The sequence below is a fragment of the Patella vulgata genome, chromosome 8, assembly GCF_932274485.2.
Source record: "Patella vulgata chromosome 8, xgPatVulg1.2, whole genome shotgun sequence".
Classification (NCBI taxonomy): Eukaryota; Metazoa; Mollusca; class Gastropoda; family Patellidae; genus Patella; species Patella vulgata.
Window position 1 is genome coordinate 8,138,779 of NC_065886.2, and position 20,453 is coordinate 8,159,231.

Consider the following 20,453-nt stretch of genomic DNA (forward strand, 5'->3'; position numbering starts at 1 on the left):
AATTGAACGTAACACACTAAAGCAAAGATACGCTAAACAGTAAATCTTATGCAAGAACCGATAGGAAATCAAATATGGATAGGATAAACCAGCACGCGGCAGTTTTCATCAACCCTTCCTGGAAGTGTCAAATTTGACAATGAACCCCTCCCACGTGTATGGCGCTGTTGCGTGTCACACATGCAGCTCAGTGGTTCTGTTGGGGCGATAAGTTCTTTATCTGTGAACATAGCATGTCAAATTTCCATGACTATTTATTATATCACAACCTGCATAGGTATTTGCATTTCAATATCCCCTACTTTTTTTGAAGAGTATATAATGGTGTGATGAACTATCAATCACTAATATAATTAATCTTTCTTAAATAAAACACTTTCAGGTCACCTTGCGAGTAAGTCTTTAACCTGAGATCACTTTTCAACTCGTCATTGGGTAACGATGTTAATCCGATCTATTGTTTTTGTTGATTTATTATATTATTTAACCCATTATGCATTGTTCATCTATATATCGAGATGTCAGTTTTAATTACAACATTTACTTTTATCCTATTATCTGATTTTCCTTATATATAACAAATTTGTACATTGATAGCAGTCACTAGTTAGGATACCTTACTAAGTGCAGTAACTGCCCTGTCAGTACTGTATGACGATATATGTATATTTATGCTCTAGTATATTAAAGAATTGAAGAATCGTTCGAAATCTTGTTATATCCGAAGAGAGAATCTACACATCTAAAATAACAATAAAGGGATAGTATATACAGACGGGGGTGTTGCGGTAACACCTTTGAGAGGATTATAAGGCTAAATATAAATCCAAAGTTGGAACTCTCAGGGATAGAACAAAAATAAAAATGATTATTCATCACTTCCATTAGTTCTATTCAATCTCCACAACAAAAAAAAAAAAAAAGATTTCCAACCGACCGACACCAGTTTTTGTGGTCCAGTAACCATAAACTGCATAAGGGGGTGTAGGTCTGTCATTGGTTTCGATTTCCCGGTTGTACGTGACAGGGAGTAGGGTCACCTGTCCAACGTGCTTGGGTTTTCTCCGAGTCCTCCCACTGCTAAAGCGAATTATAGAAATAAAATTAAAACAAATGTTGGTCCCGAAATGCCCTAGTTTGTGTCGAGTGGACATTAAACCCCATTTCTCCCTCTCTCATAAACTACATAAACGCAGCTATTTTTTTTCATTTGGCCTAAGTAATTACAAAGAACATTTTTTATTATTCAGATTTTAATTAATTTTCATATCGTACACAGTAATTCCCTTACAACCATGGTTCAATATACAAACGATAATTTAATGATAGAAGTGGATAAATAAGTACCGAGTTAACGATATTTTGATGGAATAATCAAAGTAAGAAATGGTATAAAAGAGGTTTGTATTTGTGGATATCAACTGAGATCTTTGTATGAGTTTGTTAATGTGAATATTTGTATTAATAAACTCAAGAGTCTTAATGTAATAGTCTTGTTTAACTTGGCATTATAGAGTTAGTGAGCAACATATAATTGACAATTTCTTTCCCATTAGTACAGCTCGAAGAACAGAATTTCCTATAGATCCAATAATGGGAATCAAACAGTGTATTTCTTACTCCTTAATTTAACTTTGGATGTCCAAATTTTTTAATGAAATGAAATGAAATAGAGTTTAACCTCCTACTCCGAACTGGGCTAATGAAGAAGGGGATATGCCATACAGTGTTCTATGAGGGAAATTTTGCCCGGGCAGCGGCACTACGGCCTACCGGTACTCTTATATCGAATTCAAACTGACCAGGGATCTTTTACATGCATGCCAATATGTACACGAGACCTCTTTTTTTTTTTTGTCCCATCCAAACGACTAGACAGCTGTCCTTGTCAGGCCCTCTCTCCTGCATCACTGACAAGGGGAAACCACGCTGGAAAATCTGGATGAACTTTCTCAGCCAATGCAGGGATCGAACATCCGACCTCCAGGCTCGCAAGCCAGCGTCTTACCCACTTAGCCACGTGATCCCCCCCTAAAAAAGCTCTGCCAGTTTCGATAGGAAGAGTGATTTAGAAATTACGGGGAATGATCTGATATTAAGGAAAGTGATTAGTTGTATGTATGGGAAATGGTTCTGAAGATCAATAAATGCGTGTAATGGGTCATTTCTGGTTACATCATATATAAGGCCCATGATTACATAAATGATAATAAACATTGCTTGCTAAATAGTACCCTCCGTCTAAAACAACGTACGGTATTCTAATAGAATTACTTGTCAACATTTCTAAATATAAATTTTATTTAAAACATATTCCCTATTCAAAACATAATCATAAACGCTTGAAAAGTTCATCAAAATCTATTTCTTCTGGAATTATTCTCATTTGAAATTTTCACCATGCCATCTCTCACGTCTCGCCTCGCGAAACTTTACATTTCAGTTCAATTAACCAATGATGCATAGGCACCATCTATTTTTAGCAACATATTCATCGAAATTTTATTACCATGTGCGATCACATTATACACTGATCAAATACACCAAATAAATGTTCACAATGACAGTGAACGGAATGTGAGTCTTTCCCACTTTTTAAAAAAATAAAATACATGTGTCCATGATTTACAAATCAGGAGAGCGATTTTCAATTTTAAGGCAAGGGAGAAAAATGATCACTTTTTAAGAATTTTTGCCTTTTTAATTTCAGCTTATGGGTTCTAGGTTAATTATTTATTGACCGATATGTATAACAAAACAAAGTTCATATGTTTCATGGTGCACAACTTTCTTGTTACCGATAAAGTTTTCAGTCGGCACCAGAAGTGACATAATTTTTCCAGCATTTACAATTTTGACCTGTCTTTTTGCAAGCAAATATTAATTTTTACAAATATAATTGATCAAGAGGAATGCCTCTATGACAGGCGCAAAAAAGTTGAACTCAATTTTTTTAATTTGGTTTTGTGTTTGTGCCATTATGATTTAAATGTGAAAAGGGTGTAAAATTAAGCAATTTACAACCCATTTAGCCTTTTCATATTTTAAAATATTTCTATGTAATGTTCATTCATATCTATACTAAGACAATCTATGCTGAAATTAGTTTGTAATCTGAGCAGTTGCCGAGAAATGGGCAATTTTGCATGAGTCACTTTTCAAGTTATTTTGCTGGATTTTGATAAAAATAACACCGTTTGATTCATACAGCAAATGTGTATTATATCAATTTGAGTTGAATTTAACACTGACACCAGAAGTGGCGCCATTTTATCCACAACTGTATTTTTAACCTTCAAAACAGATATTTTATTCAAATGAGTCTTATTTGTTATGATATTTAATTCTATTCAACAAATTGAAGGAACTCATATGATCATATAGAAATAACAAAATGGCTTCTAACTTGTTCATAATTGTCAATTATTATTTGATTTTTTTCACATCTATAACTGTGACTTAAAGCTTTCTGCGTGTCCTAGTGTTAATAATGTAAATTAGTTGTTAAATGCTTTCTATCACTTTCAGGGTTAACTTAAGTCACAGACCCATGGGGGAAAGACAAACCAATATCCATATATTAAGGCTACTAATATAGCCTAGTGTTAATTGATGTTTTTTCAGTTCTTGTTCTTTTAGGTCGTCACACTGCGTAGTTTGTATGAAACGCTACTGTATTTGTTCGGATTATTATTCTTATTAGACTTTCTGACTTTTTTTTTCTCTGGGAGCTGATTTCTCAGTTCCTGTAACAGATACCGATCTGCGACCAAATTATCTATTGGGAAACCATGTGGTGGTTACTTGATCAACTGCTTTTGAAACTTCTGCACAGACCGGAAGTGGTCGAATTCGGTACAGTGCCAAAAAATAAAAAAGCGGCCGTAATTTCGTCAATTATTTCCCTATTTTCGTACAAATGACATTACCGGAAACCCAGAGGCTTTTCCTGAACGATAGCAGTTAAACATTTTAATATTTGATTCAAATCAACAAATAGAATAAACCCTATACGATCATACAGATACCACAAAATGGTTTCTAACTAACTTATACGGTTGCAGAGAAATTTACGATTTTCTGCTAGTCACTTTTCAAGGTTTTTGGTGTATAAAAGTGTCAATTATTATTCCATTTTCATAAAATTTTTACTATGTGATGCCTTTTATGATTTCATAGAACTAATTTGACATTTTCATTATCCCCGGAAATAATGCTACTACTACTTCTACTACCAAATGCTACCAGGGGCAGATCCGGGATCTTCAGAAAGGGGTGGGGGGGGGCATGCGAAGCGGACTGACGGGCAATCAACCAAGTCACCAACTGGCTCATATCAGAGTAAATTACGATTTCCAACCTAAACTGACTGTTAATTGGTTTAGCAACATGAGTTTCGGTACCTACCTACCTACTGAGGGGTGATCATTGATGCTGCATTCCCTTAAAAATGGCACCGCGCCAGAGATCATGCCATCAAACGAAAGAAATCAACAATTGACAAAAATTGGTTCATTTCAACGTCCATGTCACCACATCCAAAATTCACTCATTCAAATCCCTCAGTGAGTGGATTCATGAACAGCATACGTCTCAGATATTTCCGAGCATATTTGTCCAAGTTGATTTTGTCATAAGCAGTACCAATGTGTTAAACCGGGTGCTGTTGTAAATAAAGTAAGAAAATAGTGTACTTGCGATGAATGAATGTTTCTTGTTGTTATATTTTTTTTATATATAAATAAATAAATAAATGATAATTGATTACATGTGTTCTTTTATTGAGGGGGTGGGTGGGTATAAATGCCGACGCAAGATAAAATTTCTTTGCGACTGTCCTTGACCCAATTAAACCAGATCGACATTTCAATATCATGTTGTTTTGTGTCTTCTTATTATGTGCTAAAAATAGCACCACTTTCTCCACTGAAAAATGACCTGCTGGGAAAATTTTGGAAGTGGAAGCCCTAGTTCCTCCTCCATGGTGGAACGATATGACGGCTTAACAAACCGCAAAGCCGAGTTTGTGCGCTCAACACTCGCACTTGTGAGAACAATCCTGAGTATTGCCGCGATATTTTCTTACAACATTTCACTCCCTTACCCTTCATCCCCTAACAGGTCTAACATTTCTTTAGGGGTCTTTGGGAGTTCGTCCCAGTTTGAGCAGTAGCGCCGCCACAAGGGTAGAGGGTAGTAAGTACAACTCAGCTGATCAGCTAATGGGGATCAACAAAACAACAGATTTTAGAAGTTGAAGATGCTTTGTAGGCATAAAAGGGCGCATAATGACACAAGGACAAGACAGAACACAAGGACAGCTAACCTACGACGGGGATCACTACGATTTTTAAGTATATTTGTTCTCCTTTCCCGCGAGAATATATGGGGCAAAAAATTGTTCGCCACCGCAAAAAATATATGTAGTAGTAATGGTAGCAGCTTCGGGTAATGGCAGTAGTAGTAGTAGTACCCAGCACCCGGCACCCGCCCCCCCATTACTACTACATATATTTTTTGCGGTGGCGAACAATTTTTAGCCCCATATATTCTCGCGGGAAAGGAGAACAAATATACTTAAAAATCGTAGTGATCCCCGTCGTAGGTTAGCTGTCCTAATGCTACAGCTACTACTACTACCACTACAAATTCATGTGGTTTCAATGCTGTTTTCACCGCTATAATCTTAATCATAATCCTATTATGTACATGTAATAAAATGCCACTCACAAACATCAGAGAAATATTTTTAACTTACCGGCCAGTAAAATGAAAAAGGGATTTGAACAGTGAAAGGTGGTTCTGCTCCGAGTTCATGTCCTATATTATTTTCGCCAACAATCTGGGTGACGGCTTCTCCAAACGTACAGGTCGGATAGTTCGGAACAGGCTTTTGATAATGTAATAAACACAGTGTGAAAAACGTTCGACATGTGGCGACACAATCTTCGTTATTTTCTGGTCCGGAACAACACCTTCCACTGACCGTGCGACCGTGGTGATTTGATAAGGAGCGTATTTTAACTTCAAATACACCCGAAGTGTAAACCTGAAACAGATAAACATTGATTATAAAGTTTGAAGAGAGAGAGAGAGAGAGAGAGAGAGAGAGAGATGGGGTTTAACGTCCACTCGACACAAAGTAGGTCATTTCGGGACTAACATATGGTTTAATTTTATTTACATAATTCACTTGCGCGTAGGGGTCTTTAGCCGTGGGAGGAAACCGGAAGACCCGGAGAAAACCCACGAGGTTAGACAGGTGACCCTACTCCTTGCCACGTACAATCGGGGATTCGAAAGCATGCCAGTCGACTCAATGACAGACTTTATGATACAGCGTGCGCACGCTAACCATTCAGCCATCCAACCCCCCCATAGATTATAAAGTTTGAAGAAATGTCAGATATGAAATGAAATGGGGTTTAACTTCATGCATATCTGCACCAGCTGGGAAATGAAATGAAATGAAATGAAATGGGGTTTAACATCCTACTGTTCTGCTCCTATACTGGGCTAATGAAGACGGGCATATGCCATTAGTGTGCTATGAGGGAAGTTTTGCCCGGGCAGCAGCACTATCGCCTACTCTTATATTGAATTTCAACTGCCAAGGGATCTTTTAATGCATTCCAATGTATACACAGGACCTCGGTTTTCCGTCTCATCCAAAGGACTAGACAGCTGTCCTTGTCAGACCCTCCGTCCTGCATCACTGACAAGGGGGAACCACGCGGGAAAGTGCCTGGTCGTAGCGCAGCTGTCCAGGCGCAATTTCCCTGAACGCAAACTTAAGATGTATTTCTATTTTTATTTGCCAAGTTCATTTCCTTCAAATCAAACTGATGGGGTATGCCCATCTTTATTTATCCGCTTGATGTAGAAAAGTAGGTCGTTAAACCCCAATATCATCCATGAGATATCAACAATTTGTCAAACTGTGATTCTAACAGGAACATGATAAGTAAAACAACCATGAGATATTAACTATTTCATCAATCTGTTATCAAATTTCAATTTTTGTTAGACGAATGGAGTAGAAAAGTAGGTCTAGGTCGTTAAACCCCAATTTCATATCCCCTGTGACTCTAACAGTAACATGATAATTAACACACCCACTCGATATCAACTATTTTAGCAATCTGTTATCAAATTTTAATTTTTGTTAGATGAATGGCATGGGCCAATCTGAGATAAGATCTGTATAAATTCCTTGATATATAAGTTTCAATAATATAATTCTCTTATACTGTGTGGTGGGATATGATTACTCCCTTATTGAAAGTGTGCAGAAATGTTTGACTAACGCACACACACAGCAGCTAATAAAGAAGATATAAGAAAGAACTTGCATTGTTTAAAGTAAACGGCAGCTTTAAGTCCCAACGGCAGCTTATCCAAAAAAAAAACTTGGATATTGACCAAGTTTAATCCTTATATACTTATGCTTTCCATAAAGATAGCCTCACAAAGCGTGGAATTACAGGCACACGGCAGCTATATGACCCAACAGCAGCTTATCCCAAAAGAAAATTTGGATATTGACCAAATTTGATAAAGATCCTTTATTCCTTCCATAAAGATAGCCACACAAAGCGTGGAATTACAGGTAATGGCAGCTATATATCCTAACAGCACCTTATCCAAAAGAAAACTTGGATATTGACCAAATTTGATAAAGATTCTTTATGCCTTCAAGAAATCACAAACCCTGTTTACATTACAAATCTTAAGCGTGCCAGGCACCGTACCAGGCATGTCATGGTTAATTTTTTTGACGTGTAAATGGGTCAAACATAAATGTGCCATACTGCGTATCGTGCCAATTTGGCCCACTGAAGTGAGGTGGTCTCAGCACTGTGCTAGGCACGGCAGGGTTAAGTTTTCATAGCGTAAACGCTATCCGGTCAGAGAACGGCCAAGTGTAAACGGAGTTATTTTCACACCTGCCTTTGGTAGCCCAGGCGGAGCACAAAAGTAGGAAGTTGCACCCCAATTTTATTCCATTTTATCCTGTTGACAAGCCTATCAGTGTATCTGTCTCACTTTCTTCTACAAGGAGGGGGTTGGATGGCCAAATGGTTAGCACGTGTGTTGTATCCTAAGGTTTGTCATTGAGTCAACCGGTGTGTTTCGATTCCCCGCTTGTATGTGACAAGGAGTTGGGTCGCATGCCCAACATCGTGGGTTTTCCTTGGGTCCTCTGGTTTCCTCCCACTGCTAAAGACCTCTATGTGCAAGCGATTTATTGAAATAGAATTGAACCATATGTTAGTCCTGAAATGACCTAGTTTGTGTGGAGTGGACCTTAAACATCTCTCTCTCTCTCTTTCTCTTTCTCTCTCTCTCTCTTTCTCTCTCTCTCTCTTTTTCTCTCTCCTACAAGGTGGCTGAATATCTGGTGCCAGCTTTAACTGGTCTACCATGAGGTACAGATTCAGATTCAGACACAATATATCTTTGGAACAGAAAGTTTGCGATTGCTAAAAATGAACAGGGTTCGAATACTCTATGACCCCAATGCTTCACACCAAATTTGAAAAGATATAAGGTTAATATGAATATTGATAGGGCTCATCCTTGTACGACCCCATTACCTCACACCAAATATATAAGAAATCTGTTAAAAATTGTAGCATCTATTGTGTTAAAAAATGTTCTCGCAGAACGGAAGGTCTCAAATATGAATATCCACTAAAAGGCCTTTTACATCATGTTATCATTCGAAAGGCAGGGGACTATTAAAATAGATCTGTCTGTCCATCTGTCACACTTTTTGGGACACAATAACTCTACCAACTGAGCTAGAATGTTCAAACTTGGTGTAGGTATTGGGTGAATGCCTTGATAGAGTTCGGAGATGAGCATTTTCTGCTTAGCGTAAGCAGAGATAATATATATATGAATAAAGAAATTTTGTTAATGAATTGTTGTGTTAAGCATTGCTCCCTGTTTGAATCAAGGAGCTATCACGTCTCACCACATCTGTCAACCAATTAGTTTACCAATGAATTATGAACAAGACTACATTATTCAACAATCTTAATTTAATAAAATAAAGTGCCGTCTTATCATCTATTTCGTCTTGGTTCCCATAATTAAAGGCGGTAATAAAATAGATTTGATTTGGATTTTTTAAAAAAATTTAATTACTACAAAAAGAAAACGGTTTGGGACTAAAATTGATTCTAGATTTTAGATAATATCAATAGTTTCAAAAGGTATTTTTTACTTTGATGTCCTTTGATTCAAGTTAAAGAGAGGAGCTTTATCTTGGGATGTGTTTATGTTGCTAACAGTTCCAGTCACTTTGATATCTTGGAAAGAGAGAGAGAGAGAGAGAGCGAGAGAGAGATTGGGTTTAAAGTCCACTCGACACAAACTAGGTCATCTCGCAACTAACATATGGTTCAATTTTATTTCAATAATTCACTGCCGCGTAGGGGTCTTTGGCAGTGGGAGGAAACCAGAGGACCCGGAGAAAACCCACGAGGATGGACTGGCGACCGTACTCCTTGTCAAGGACAACCGGGGAATCGAAACCAAGCCAGCTGACTCAATGACAGATCTTTTGATACAGCGTGCACATGCTAACCATTCGGCCATGCAACCCCCAGAAATAGAGAGAGCAATGAGGTTTAACATCCACTCAACACAATCTCTGTCATTCGCAACTAACATATGGTTCAATTTTATTTCAATAATTCGCTTGCACAGTGGAAGGAAACAGTGGAAGGAAATAAATCCATTAGGTTGGTCAAGCGACCCTATTCAATGTCATGTGCAAGCTGGGAATCGAAACCACCCCAGTTGACTAAATGACAGACCTTATGATCTAAAGCATTAGGCCACTCGGCCACACCCCCCGCCTCCCCTTGACTTTCTGGAAAATGAAATGAAATGGGGTTTAATGTCCTACTGTTCTGCTCCTAAACTGGGCTAATGAAGACGGGCATATGCCATACAGTGTGCTATGAGGGAAATTTTGCCCGGGCAGCGGCGCTACGGCCTACTCTTATATCGAATTCCAACTGCCAAGGGATCTTTTACGTGCACGCCAATATGTACACGGGACCTCGGTTTTTCGACCCATCTGAACGACTAGACAGCTGTCCTTGTCAGTCCCTCCATTGACTTTCTGGACTGTCATATATTCCTGTACTGCTTTTGTTGTTTTTATCCTGTCTTCATTAGCCCAGTTGGTGCAGAACAGTAGGACGTTTTACCACATTTACTTTTATTTGGGGAAATACTACCAAATGTAGATTAGACATTCTTTTAAAATTACAAAAGAGGGCAGCAAGAATTATTCTTGATGCACCAATTGAAACTCTGTCTACCTCTACTCAGTTGGCTTATCCTTACACAGAGGATTCTTTATAATAAAATTGTCTTATCATTCAAAATTATTACCATTTAATACTCCACTTCATCTAAATTCCTATTTTATTGAAAAATCTCTTGTTTTCAAAACTGATATCTTGCTCCATTCACAGACCAGTAAATCTCTTTTTCTTCAAAAATGTAAAACGGAATCCATGAAACGCACTTTTCATTATTCTGCATGTCTTTTATGGAACAATCTGCCTTTTGATATAAAGATGTGTAAAAATGTTGAAAATTTTAAGATTAAACTGAAAACTCATTTATATTGAGCACTGAAGAAACCATAATATTCAACTGATGACATACTTATTATTTTTCGTGGTTCCGAATCTCCGGTTGTACGTGGCAAGGAGTAGGGTCGCCTGTCCAACCTCGTGGGTTTTCTCCGGGTCCTCCGGTTTCCTCCCACTGCTAAAGACCCCTACGCGCAAGCGAATTATGTAAATAAAATTAAACCATATGTTAGTCCCGAAATGACCTCTTGAGAATCCACAAGCTAAATATGCGATTTTTCGACCAATCAGAGGCCATAATCCAGGACGTTACGTTCGGATATGTATGATTATCAAAGGAACCAAGATCTTTATGATAAAAAGATATATTTAAAGTTTCATCCAAATCGGATAAAAACTCTGGCCTCTAGAGGGTCCACAACCTTGATATACCATATTTTTACACTATTTGCGTACAGTTTTAATCCGATTTTCACGAAATTCAAACTCAACCATCATTAGTGTATAACTGTGATATATTCACACGTTTGTTTTTAAATCGGATAAAAATTGTGACCTTTATAGGGACCACAAGCTCAAAACACGATTTTTCGTACAATCAAGGGCCATAATCATAGGCGTACGGGGAAATTTTTGACTGGGGGGGGCGGAGGTGGTTGGTGCCCAGAAAATGTAGTTAGGTTCTTAGTATGTTACATAATAATAATAAATTCGCTGTTAAATTGGACACATTCAAAAACACACTATTTTTTTTATACAACTTTTACAAAGTACAATTGTGTGGCCAAATTTTCCCAGCATTTGGTGCCCAAAATGGGGGGGGGGGGCGGCCGACCTCCCAGCCCCCCCAGCTCGTACGCCTATGGCCATAATTCAGGTAGTTACCATTCGATATGTGTTAATATGGAAAGGAACCAAGATCTTTGAGTTATAAACATGCATTTCAAGTTTCATCAAAACTGTATCAAAATTGTGACCTCTAGGATATACGGGGGGTTGGTTGGCTGAATGGTTAGCGTGCGCGCGCTGTATCATAAAGTCTGTCATTGAGTCAACTGGCGTGTTTTCGAATCCCCGGTTGTACGTGACAAGGAGTAGGGTCGCCTGTCCAACCTCGTGGGTTTTCTCCGGGTCCTCCGGTTTCCTCCCACTGCTAAAGACCCCTACGCGCAAGCGAATTATGTAAATAAAATTAAACCATATGTTAGTCCCGAAATGACCTAGTTTGTGTCGAGTGGACGTTAAACCCAATTTCTCTCTCTCTTATTGTTTTTAACATGCATTTTTTCTTATTTTGTGTGTAATTAAAGTGTTCTTCCTATATTCTACTTGTATAATGTATATGTTTGGTAGTTTAGGAGTGACTTTCCAAACTTCCCACTTTAAAATGGTATTGCATTACGAATGATTTTGAATTTATCCTGATATTACATGTATATATGTCTTTATAGCTTAGAAGGGTTTTTTTTGCAAACTAAATAAGTTGCCTCATTAAATAAAGTTTTTATTATTATTATTATTTCATTTCATTTCTATTTATTGTCTTTTGATGAGCTGTCAAGTTGCCTTCAGTCGCTTACCAATCTAATTAAAATATAGATCTATATTTCGTTTTTTATACTTTCGATGGCCTACACTACATGTAGATCTAACAAGTTATAGTGGGAGTTCACGTTCTATGACGTCAGGTACCAAGCAAGCGACATTTGACCCGATTACGTTGGTCATTCGATTAACCAATTATCGACCGCCATGTATTTTTTATCTACTTTTGCTTTGTTTTGATTTCTATTGCTGATAATGTCTACCCACAGTTCTGCGCCAAAAATGTCAAACGCTCGATTCGACAGACCATTTGATTGGCTGACCCCTCATTTCAAGCAGAACACAAGTTAAATAACAACACTTCCAGATCCAAGTGTAGTAAAGACAAGTAAAATCGAAATTTTGAACTATATTTAACGAAACGAAATTGGATCTGTGTTTTAACCAGATTGCGGTAGAAACAGAAGATAAACTCCATACTTTCAGATGGGCAAGGAGGGAACCACACTGGAAAATCCTGATGAACTATCTCGGCCAACACATGGATCAGCCAACATCTTACTCACTGAGCCACTGCGTCACGAATACATATATACCAGTAGCAAATACTAAATATACAATCAGTATATCTACAATTCACTAATAGAAATGTAATTGAATTTAGAAAGTAATCTAAACTAACAATTATCAAATTATAAATCTCAACAACGATATGTGGTATTTAATTTGTAAAACTTATTTTTTATCCAAAAATACACACATTTAACTTTACAGAATGAATAATTAAATTTGTAAAACATCGGATCCTCCCCTGAATAATATATTTAAAGACTAACATGAGTTTTTCAAGACTAACAATTCACCCAGTTTACGTGCCCGCTGTCAAACATGGTACGAATATATAAACATATTTTGCTTAAAATTACTGTTTGAGTCTGTAACACAGATATGATTCTGTTCTTACAGCAATGAATAATTACATTGTCTCATGCCTTGCCTGTTTTCTATAATTCACTAAAACAGATTGCTGTTATTCTTAGAAGCACTCAGATTATTTTAGAATCACAATATCAGATCGTTTAGAAAATGCAAATGACGAGGCGTAGCTTTAAGTGCAGAGTTTTTCCAAGATAAATCTGTATTTGATAAGTATATACGGTCTAAATATATAATATGCTTTTAAAATATCAGACTGTTTAGTAAAATGGATATGTATTAAATATTGAAACAGATAGGAAGCTTGTTTGTTCAGTTTTAAATACGACTTTCATCTTTGTATCTATAGTAGAAACCCTGGTGTGCTGTTACTACTCTTTCACTTTAAACTCATACAAACAACCCATTCACTTACAACTGATACTACAAATATTCTATATTATGTTCAACTAGCAACTCTGTCACTTCCAACAGATACAGTTATACACACAAAGACTGGAAGCAGAATAAATACTTCGCAAACTTGATAATACACTAAACTATTGACCTGTTTTCAGAATATAAAAGAAAAACTTGTTCTAAGTAAAGAAAATACTTGCACCATAGCCCCCCCCCCCCCTTCTTGGAAACAGCTACTAATATATTTGGGCAACCATAATTACAGAAAACAGTTACAAGTGTGGGGGTTTCGTTTTTTATAGATCATTACAATAGCTAGAACATACTGTTTATTATTTGTTCCACGCAGACAATGCTCATTTTTATGTTTATGAATTTAATGATCCTGATCTTGCCTTACAAAGTCTTTATTCTACATTACAACCTATTATAGACAAACATGCTCCAATTAAGACAAAAAGAGTTAAAAATTATTATAAACCTGATTGGCTAGCTTCTGAAATATTAACATTAATTCATAGAAGGGATAAGTTTAAGAAAGTAGGTGATATTGCCAATTATAAAATATTAAGAAATAAGATTAAGTCTAAAATAAGGGATAATAAGAAAAGGTGTCTGGAATCTTTAATTAAGGATAGAAAAAACAGTAAATCTATCTGGAAAGCCATTGATACAGCTAAAAGTGAAGGAGGTAATAATAATACTATTTCAGATATTAGTGCTGATGATTTTAATATTTTCTTTATTAATGCTGCATCTTCCATTATTCCGAATTCTACGACTCAACTAAGTAATAACAATTCTAACTTAATTTCTAACTTTGTATCTGAGCATATTGATAATAAGACATTCTGTCATGTTCCATATATGACTATTAATCAAGTATATAAACTGCTCTCTTCTCTGGATCCAACTAAATCTGTAGGATTAGATGGACTTGACCCTTTTTTATCTGCTTCATTAACCTATATTTATAATTTGTGTATTGATAAAAATATATTTCCTTCTCCTCTCAAACATTCTAAAGTTTTACCATTCTACAAATCTGGTGCTAAAAATGATCCTAGTAATTATAGGCCAATATCTATTTTACCTACATTATCTAAACCATTAGAAAAACATATTTCTCAATCCATTAATTCTTTCCTTGAGAAATATAATTTGCTTTATTCAAATCAATCAGGATTTAGATCCAATAGCTCTTGTCAAACGGCATTAACTAATACTTCTGATAACATTTATCATGCTATTAATAATAATCTGTATACAGGTATGGTATTTATTGATTTCCGCAAAGCCTTTGATTTAGTAAATCATCATCTTCTACTTCAAAAACTGAAATTATATAATTTATCTTATACTCTTATTAAATTGTTAACTTCCTATTTATATAATAGACAACAATGTACCAGTATTGGACAAACTTATTCTGCCCCTGCTATGATAACTCAAGGTGTTCCCCAAGGTTCAATCCTTGGTCCTTTGTTATTTAATTTATTTATTAATGATCTACCTTTACATTTACATGTTAATAGTGATTTATTTGCTGATGATACTACTGTCTATTCCTCATCTTCTGATGTTACTTCATTAATTACCACACTGCAAAATGAAACTTCTATTATTCAAAATTGGTGTTCCACAAATGACATGGTAATTAATGAAACCAAAACTAAAACAATGAGTATATTACACCTTCTTCAAGGCATAAATTACTTTCAACAAAATTTCAAATTCACATAAATAATTCACCTTTAGAAAATGTCTCTACATTTAAACTTTTAGGCATCATTTTTGTTGAAAATTTCACTTGGTCTCCTCATGTTGATCATTTATCTAAGCTTCTTCGACAGAAAAATTTTCAATTACGCAAATTAAAACAGTTGCCTCCTACTGAAGTACTTAAATCATTCTATTTTGCTCATATTCAATCTCATATTAATTATTGCTCCACTATTTGGGACTCTTGTTCAATTACATCTATATCTAAACTTGAGAGACTTCAAAAATTATCCTTTAAATTAATTTACAATAGACCTATCACTGATCATTCCTTTTTATCTTAATTATCAAAGACTTTTAATTAACAAATATATTTTTGTTTATAAAATTATCCATAAACTTTGTCCATCATATTTATATAATATTTTTCCTTATAACACCACTCCATATTCATCTCTCAATAATAGACTTTCTATCTGTAGACCTAATAATGAAATATTTAAATCTAGTTTACAATATAGGGGCACAGTGCTTTGGAATTCTCTCCCATTCACTTAAAAATATTAAAAATCTTCATTTATTTCAGAAAAATACCACTAGGTATGTTATTTCTTCTTCTTAACCTGTAGCCTATATTTAATATATCAACTACTTATTACATATTATCTATCATTACTTTTAGCTTTGAAGTTAAACTATTTAGCTTATCAGTTGGCTATATATTTGAATGTTTTGTGTCTGAGTATGCTAAGTGTCTTGTTCTGTTACTGTCTTTTTCATTTCTTTGTTATCAAGGGCAAAATTGTAAACAGGTTTTAAGTCTAATTTTTCACCTTTGAAAATAAAGATCTTATTATTATTATTATCTATTCATATAGCTTCATATTACGTCGAACTCGTAAAGAGGTTTGTTTACATGTGGAAATTGCGTAAATAGCCGCCATTTTGTGAATATGCCGTCGACTTGTGGTTTGGAACTTTCTATTGGTCGATATGTGATAAAATCAACCAATGGGAGAGCGGGATCTAATTTGTAACTCACTCCGAGTGCATAGGTTATGCACGTGCATTTCCCAGTTGCATAGGATATAGATAGAGTATATAAGGACATTCAAAGTCAGTCTTAGTCTGCGATATCACTTCTGTGGAAGCGGACGTTAAAACAACAGGTAGTAGTAGTAGCAGTCTTAGTGGAACGGTCGGGGGATGCGAACCTCGCAGGAGTGATTATTTATTCCGCTCGAGGTAAACATCCCAAGGTGAGACTTTGTCTCTGGTGGCTTGCAAGTCCCCGGGAATGATCAATCATTCCGCGCGGGACAAGTAAGTTTGCTGGAGCGGGGTTTTGTCTTTTTGGGTAACGTGCAAGTCCTACAGGAGTGACTAATTCCGCCGCTTAGGGCGAGTACGGGCTAAGACGGACGTTTCAAACTATAGGTAAATAGTTGGAGTTAGGTTATGAGTTTCTAGTTATATTACGGGTTCCGTTTGGGTGATGTAAGATTTGTTTGCTTTCCTTTGTACGAATATTGTAAGTTCGGGCTGAGGCGGGCATTAAGCCGTGATTTTTGTTATGTTATTTGCGGAATTATGAGTTTCTAGTTATATTACGGGCAGGGGCGTACATAACGATTTTGTTTGGGGGGGGGGGGTGTTTAGCCAAAATGCGACCGACTGATGTCCATACCCCTACGAGTGACGCAGTCAGTAGCCGAGCACCACAGGTGCGAGTTTTGAGGGGCCATGTGCAGTAGCGGATCTAGATAGGGGTGAGGGGTCCAAATCTAGGGCGCCACCCCAGCGACAATTCCACCCCACAATGAATGTCAACAAAATACTGGCTATAACATTAAGCGTCCCGGTAGAACATATGTGGTATTGTATAATTATATAGTTGTTTGCCGATCGTTGTCTCGCTGGAAAGCAGTTTTATTTAAGTTGACATAAAGTTTATGTCATATATGATTGTGCCTATAACACTGAGCAACCTGAGAAAATTTTGAAATATTGAGTCAATATCTTGGCATTTGAGGTCAAGCTTGGAGAAATTCTTGTGGACGAGAGGACCAGAAATGTGAGTCAATTAGACAAAATCTCGAGATCTGCCCCTGTCAATTCCGCCTGTTTTGCAAGAGTTGACAGAACTTTTGTATAGTCTGACGCCCCACGACCCACACACCAGTGCCAGTGGTACTACTAACATAACTAGTCAGTTCAGTATAACCGTAAATATGATAGTGCTGAGACAGTATAAGACAACAGAGGAGTAGAAGAATGACGTTATAATGGAATCGAGCGTCGCAGGCGCGAAAAAATTTCAGATGTGTAACCGAGCTTTTAATTTTTGGGATTGGGCCTGACAATTTTAATCAATGTCATAGCAAATGGATCCAAATTCTCGTTAACGAGAGGATAAGAAATGGGACAGAATCTTGAGGCCTATCTGTCAATGTCGCCTGTTTTGTGAGAGTAGAACTACCAATTCTACAGTCTTTTGACCCACGACTCACTCACTAGTGGTACTACTAACTGGGCGATTCACTGTAACTGTGAATATGATAGTGATGAGATAGTATAAGACAGAGAAGGAGTTGAAGAATGATGGCATAATGGAATTGAGCGCCGATATGTAACTGAGCTTTTAATTTTTGAGGACTGGGCCTGAGGGCACTTTACCTCAATGGGGTGCTTACTTGGTCTCTGAAATGCCCTGGACTTTGGGGGAGAGATTTTGCAGAATTCTGATGGTCGGAAAACACCCCATTAATTCATTTAGTCTGAGACCGACTGCGGTGAGCACTTTTTTTTTAGACCGACTATTTCTTTGCCATGGGGTGAAAAACATTTTTTTCAAACATGATAAGTTGACAAGATTATTTTATACTAAAGTTTTGCGTGAGTAGAGTGACGTATGCAGTGAGCACTTATTTTGATACCGACTGCTCATATATCTTACGACCGACTGCACTGATTTTGCGACCGACTAGTATTTGGGATCTATTCTGGCATTATTTGTTTAAGAGTTAAACACATCATTTTTTCAAACATGATAAGTTGACAAGGTTATTTTATACTAAAGTTTTGCGTCAGTAGCGTAACGTGTGCAGTGAGCACTTATTTTGCGACCGACTGCACTGATTTTGCGACCGACTATTGCTTTTCCTGGGGGGGGGGGGGGGGGGTACCACCCCCCCACACCCCCCCATATTTACGCCCCTGAGGTGATGTAAGATTTGTTCGCTTCCCTTTGTACGAATATTGTAAGTTCGGGCTGAGGCAGGCATAAAGCCGTGATTTTATGTTTATTTGTGGAGTATTGAGTTCTAGTTTCTAGTTATTTTACGGGGTCCGTTTGGGTGATGTAAGATTTGTGGCGTCCCTTTGGATGAATATTGTTAGTTCAGAATGAGGCAGGCGCCAATTATTGTTAAGTTGGATTCATTTAACGGGTTTCATTCGGAAGATGTATGATTTTGTGTAAGCGGACGCTTAGTTTCCCAGTTTCCTGTTCGGTAACGAGACATAGTTGACGTAAGGATAGTTGATGAACTTGGCACGGGTTCTTTGTTTCAGTTTGTTTACCATTGGTGAGAAGAAGACGAACGGATTCGAACGCGCGTTTCGGGCACTCAATTTTTGTATCTTACGAAATAAAAAATCTGAAACTCTATAAATGTGTTCTCTTTTACTTCATTTCACGTGAGAAACCTGACATCCTGCGTACGATCCTGTTTACTCCCGCCGCTCGAGTGCAAATCGACAACAACCCGTCCTGTTACACTAGTATATTCAGGCAACAGCACTTATAGAAAACAGCTACTACCATATTCAGGCAACAACACATACAGAAAACAGCTACTAGCATATTCAGGCAACAACACTTACAGAAAACAGCTACTACCATATTCAGGCAACAACACTTATAGAAAACAGCTACTACCATATTCAGGCAACAACACATACAGAAAACAGCTACTACCATATTAAGACAACAACACTTATAGAAAACAGCTACTACCATATTCAGGCAACAACACTTACAGAAAACAGCTACTAACATATTCAGGCAACAACACTTACAGAAAACAGCTACTAGTATATTAAGGCAACAAGACTTGTAGGAAACAGCTACTGGTATATCTAAGCAACAACACTTATAGAAAACAGCTACTACTAGGTGCTGTTTGTTTTAAAGAGTAAACTCGTATTAGCTTGATAACATTGAGAGAATACAAAGTGTTTTGGCTGATATGTTTAATATATTCAATTTTCTTTTATTATCTATTTTAAACTATTATAGCAAGAATGGTCAGTACTTTCTCTAAACCTTAAATAATGCATCTTTAACAAAAGCTGCAGCCTAGTGTGTTGAGCTGCCTTCCAAACCAGACCTTTATCATGGTTCCAATATTTTCGTTTCAATGAACTTGATAGATCAAAGTGATATTCAACTGGGCGGTTTTCACTGGTGAATAGGTATCATTATCTATATACTGTTATTTGGTTACTGGATAATACGACCCGACTGTAATTTGACCGATCTAATATCTAAAAGATCAATACGGGAACATTTGTACACTAGACTTTAATTGGATCATCTTCACAACCGTTTCATTCATTCATTCATTCATTCATTCGTTACAGACCTGGTTGATTGGATAGTTCTATGTTTATCAAGGCTCCGGTGGACCGTAGATAATCTGGCCCCAAGTACTCCTTTATCAAGGTTATTGCACGCAAGTAACTATTCAGTTAGATACAGTGATGCAGCTAGACGAGACCTGATTCAGGTCTAATGAGCGCCTTGGAAAACGCATCACTTTTTTTCCCAAATATTTTATTACTAGGTGGTTTTGTATGTATAATATTATGCAATACTCTGAACTATTGTTTCACACAATGCTCCCAAACGCAAAAAATATCGGCCCGTGTGCACAAAAAAAAAATTGCACGAGATGCACAGGAAAAACCCAATATTCACGTGCAGCATTGTGTGTGAGCCCTTTAAAAGCATGTTTTCAACTTAATGTGCAGTACATGAACTGCAGGGCTCGAAACGAAAGGCGCGCGAAAGCGCTCGCGCACTTACCACGCACCTAAAGTGAAACCCAGGTACATATTTTTAGACGCACCCGAATTTTATAAACAACGCTCCTCGTACCGAAGGCTAACTCACTGTTCTCTTTTTAAAATATCCCCCGACATTTTAAATGAATTAACGTGAACGCTTTT

The 20,453-nt window shown here is 36.9% G+C and overlaps 1 protein-coding gene across 2 annotated transcripts in view; it reads right to left on the reverse strand.

Annotated features, from left to right (window-relative positions):
- The window catches only part of LOC126830972 (neurogenic locus protein delta), a 101,987-nt gene that overhangs the window by 14,757 nt on the left and 66,777 nt on the right, over window positions 1-20,453 (reverse strand). For both annotated transcript variants that reach the window (XM_050561574.2, XM_050561573.2), the window contains exon 3: window positions 5,759-6,049. In XM_050561574.2, the coding sequence (XP_050417531.1) occupies window positions 5,759-6,049 (291 nt within the window). The remainder of the gene's footprint in view (window positions 1-5,758; window positions 6,050-20,453) is intronic.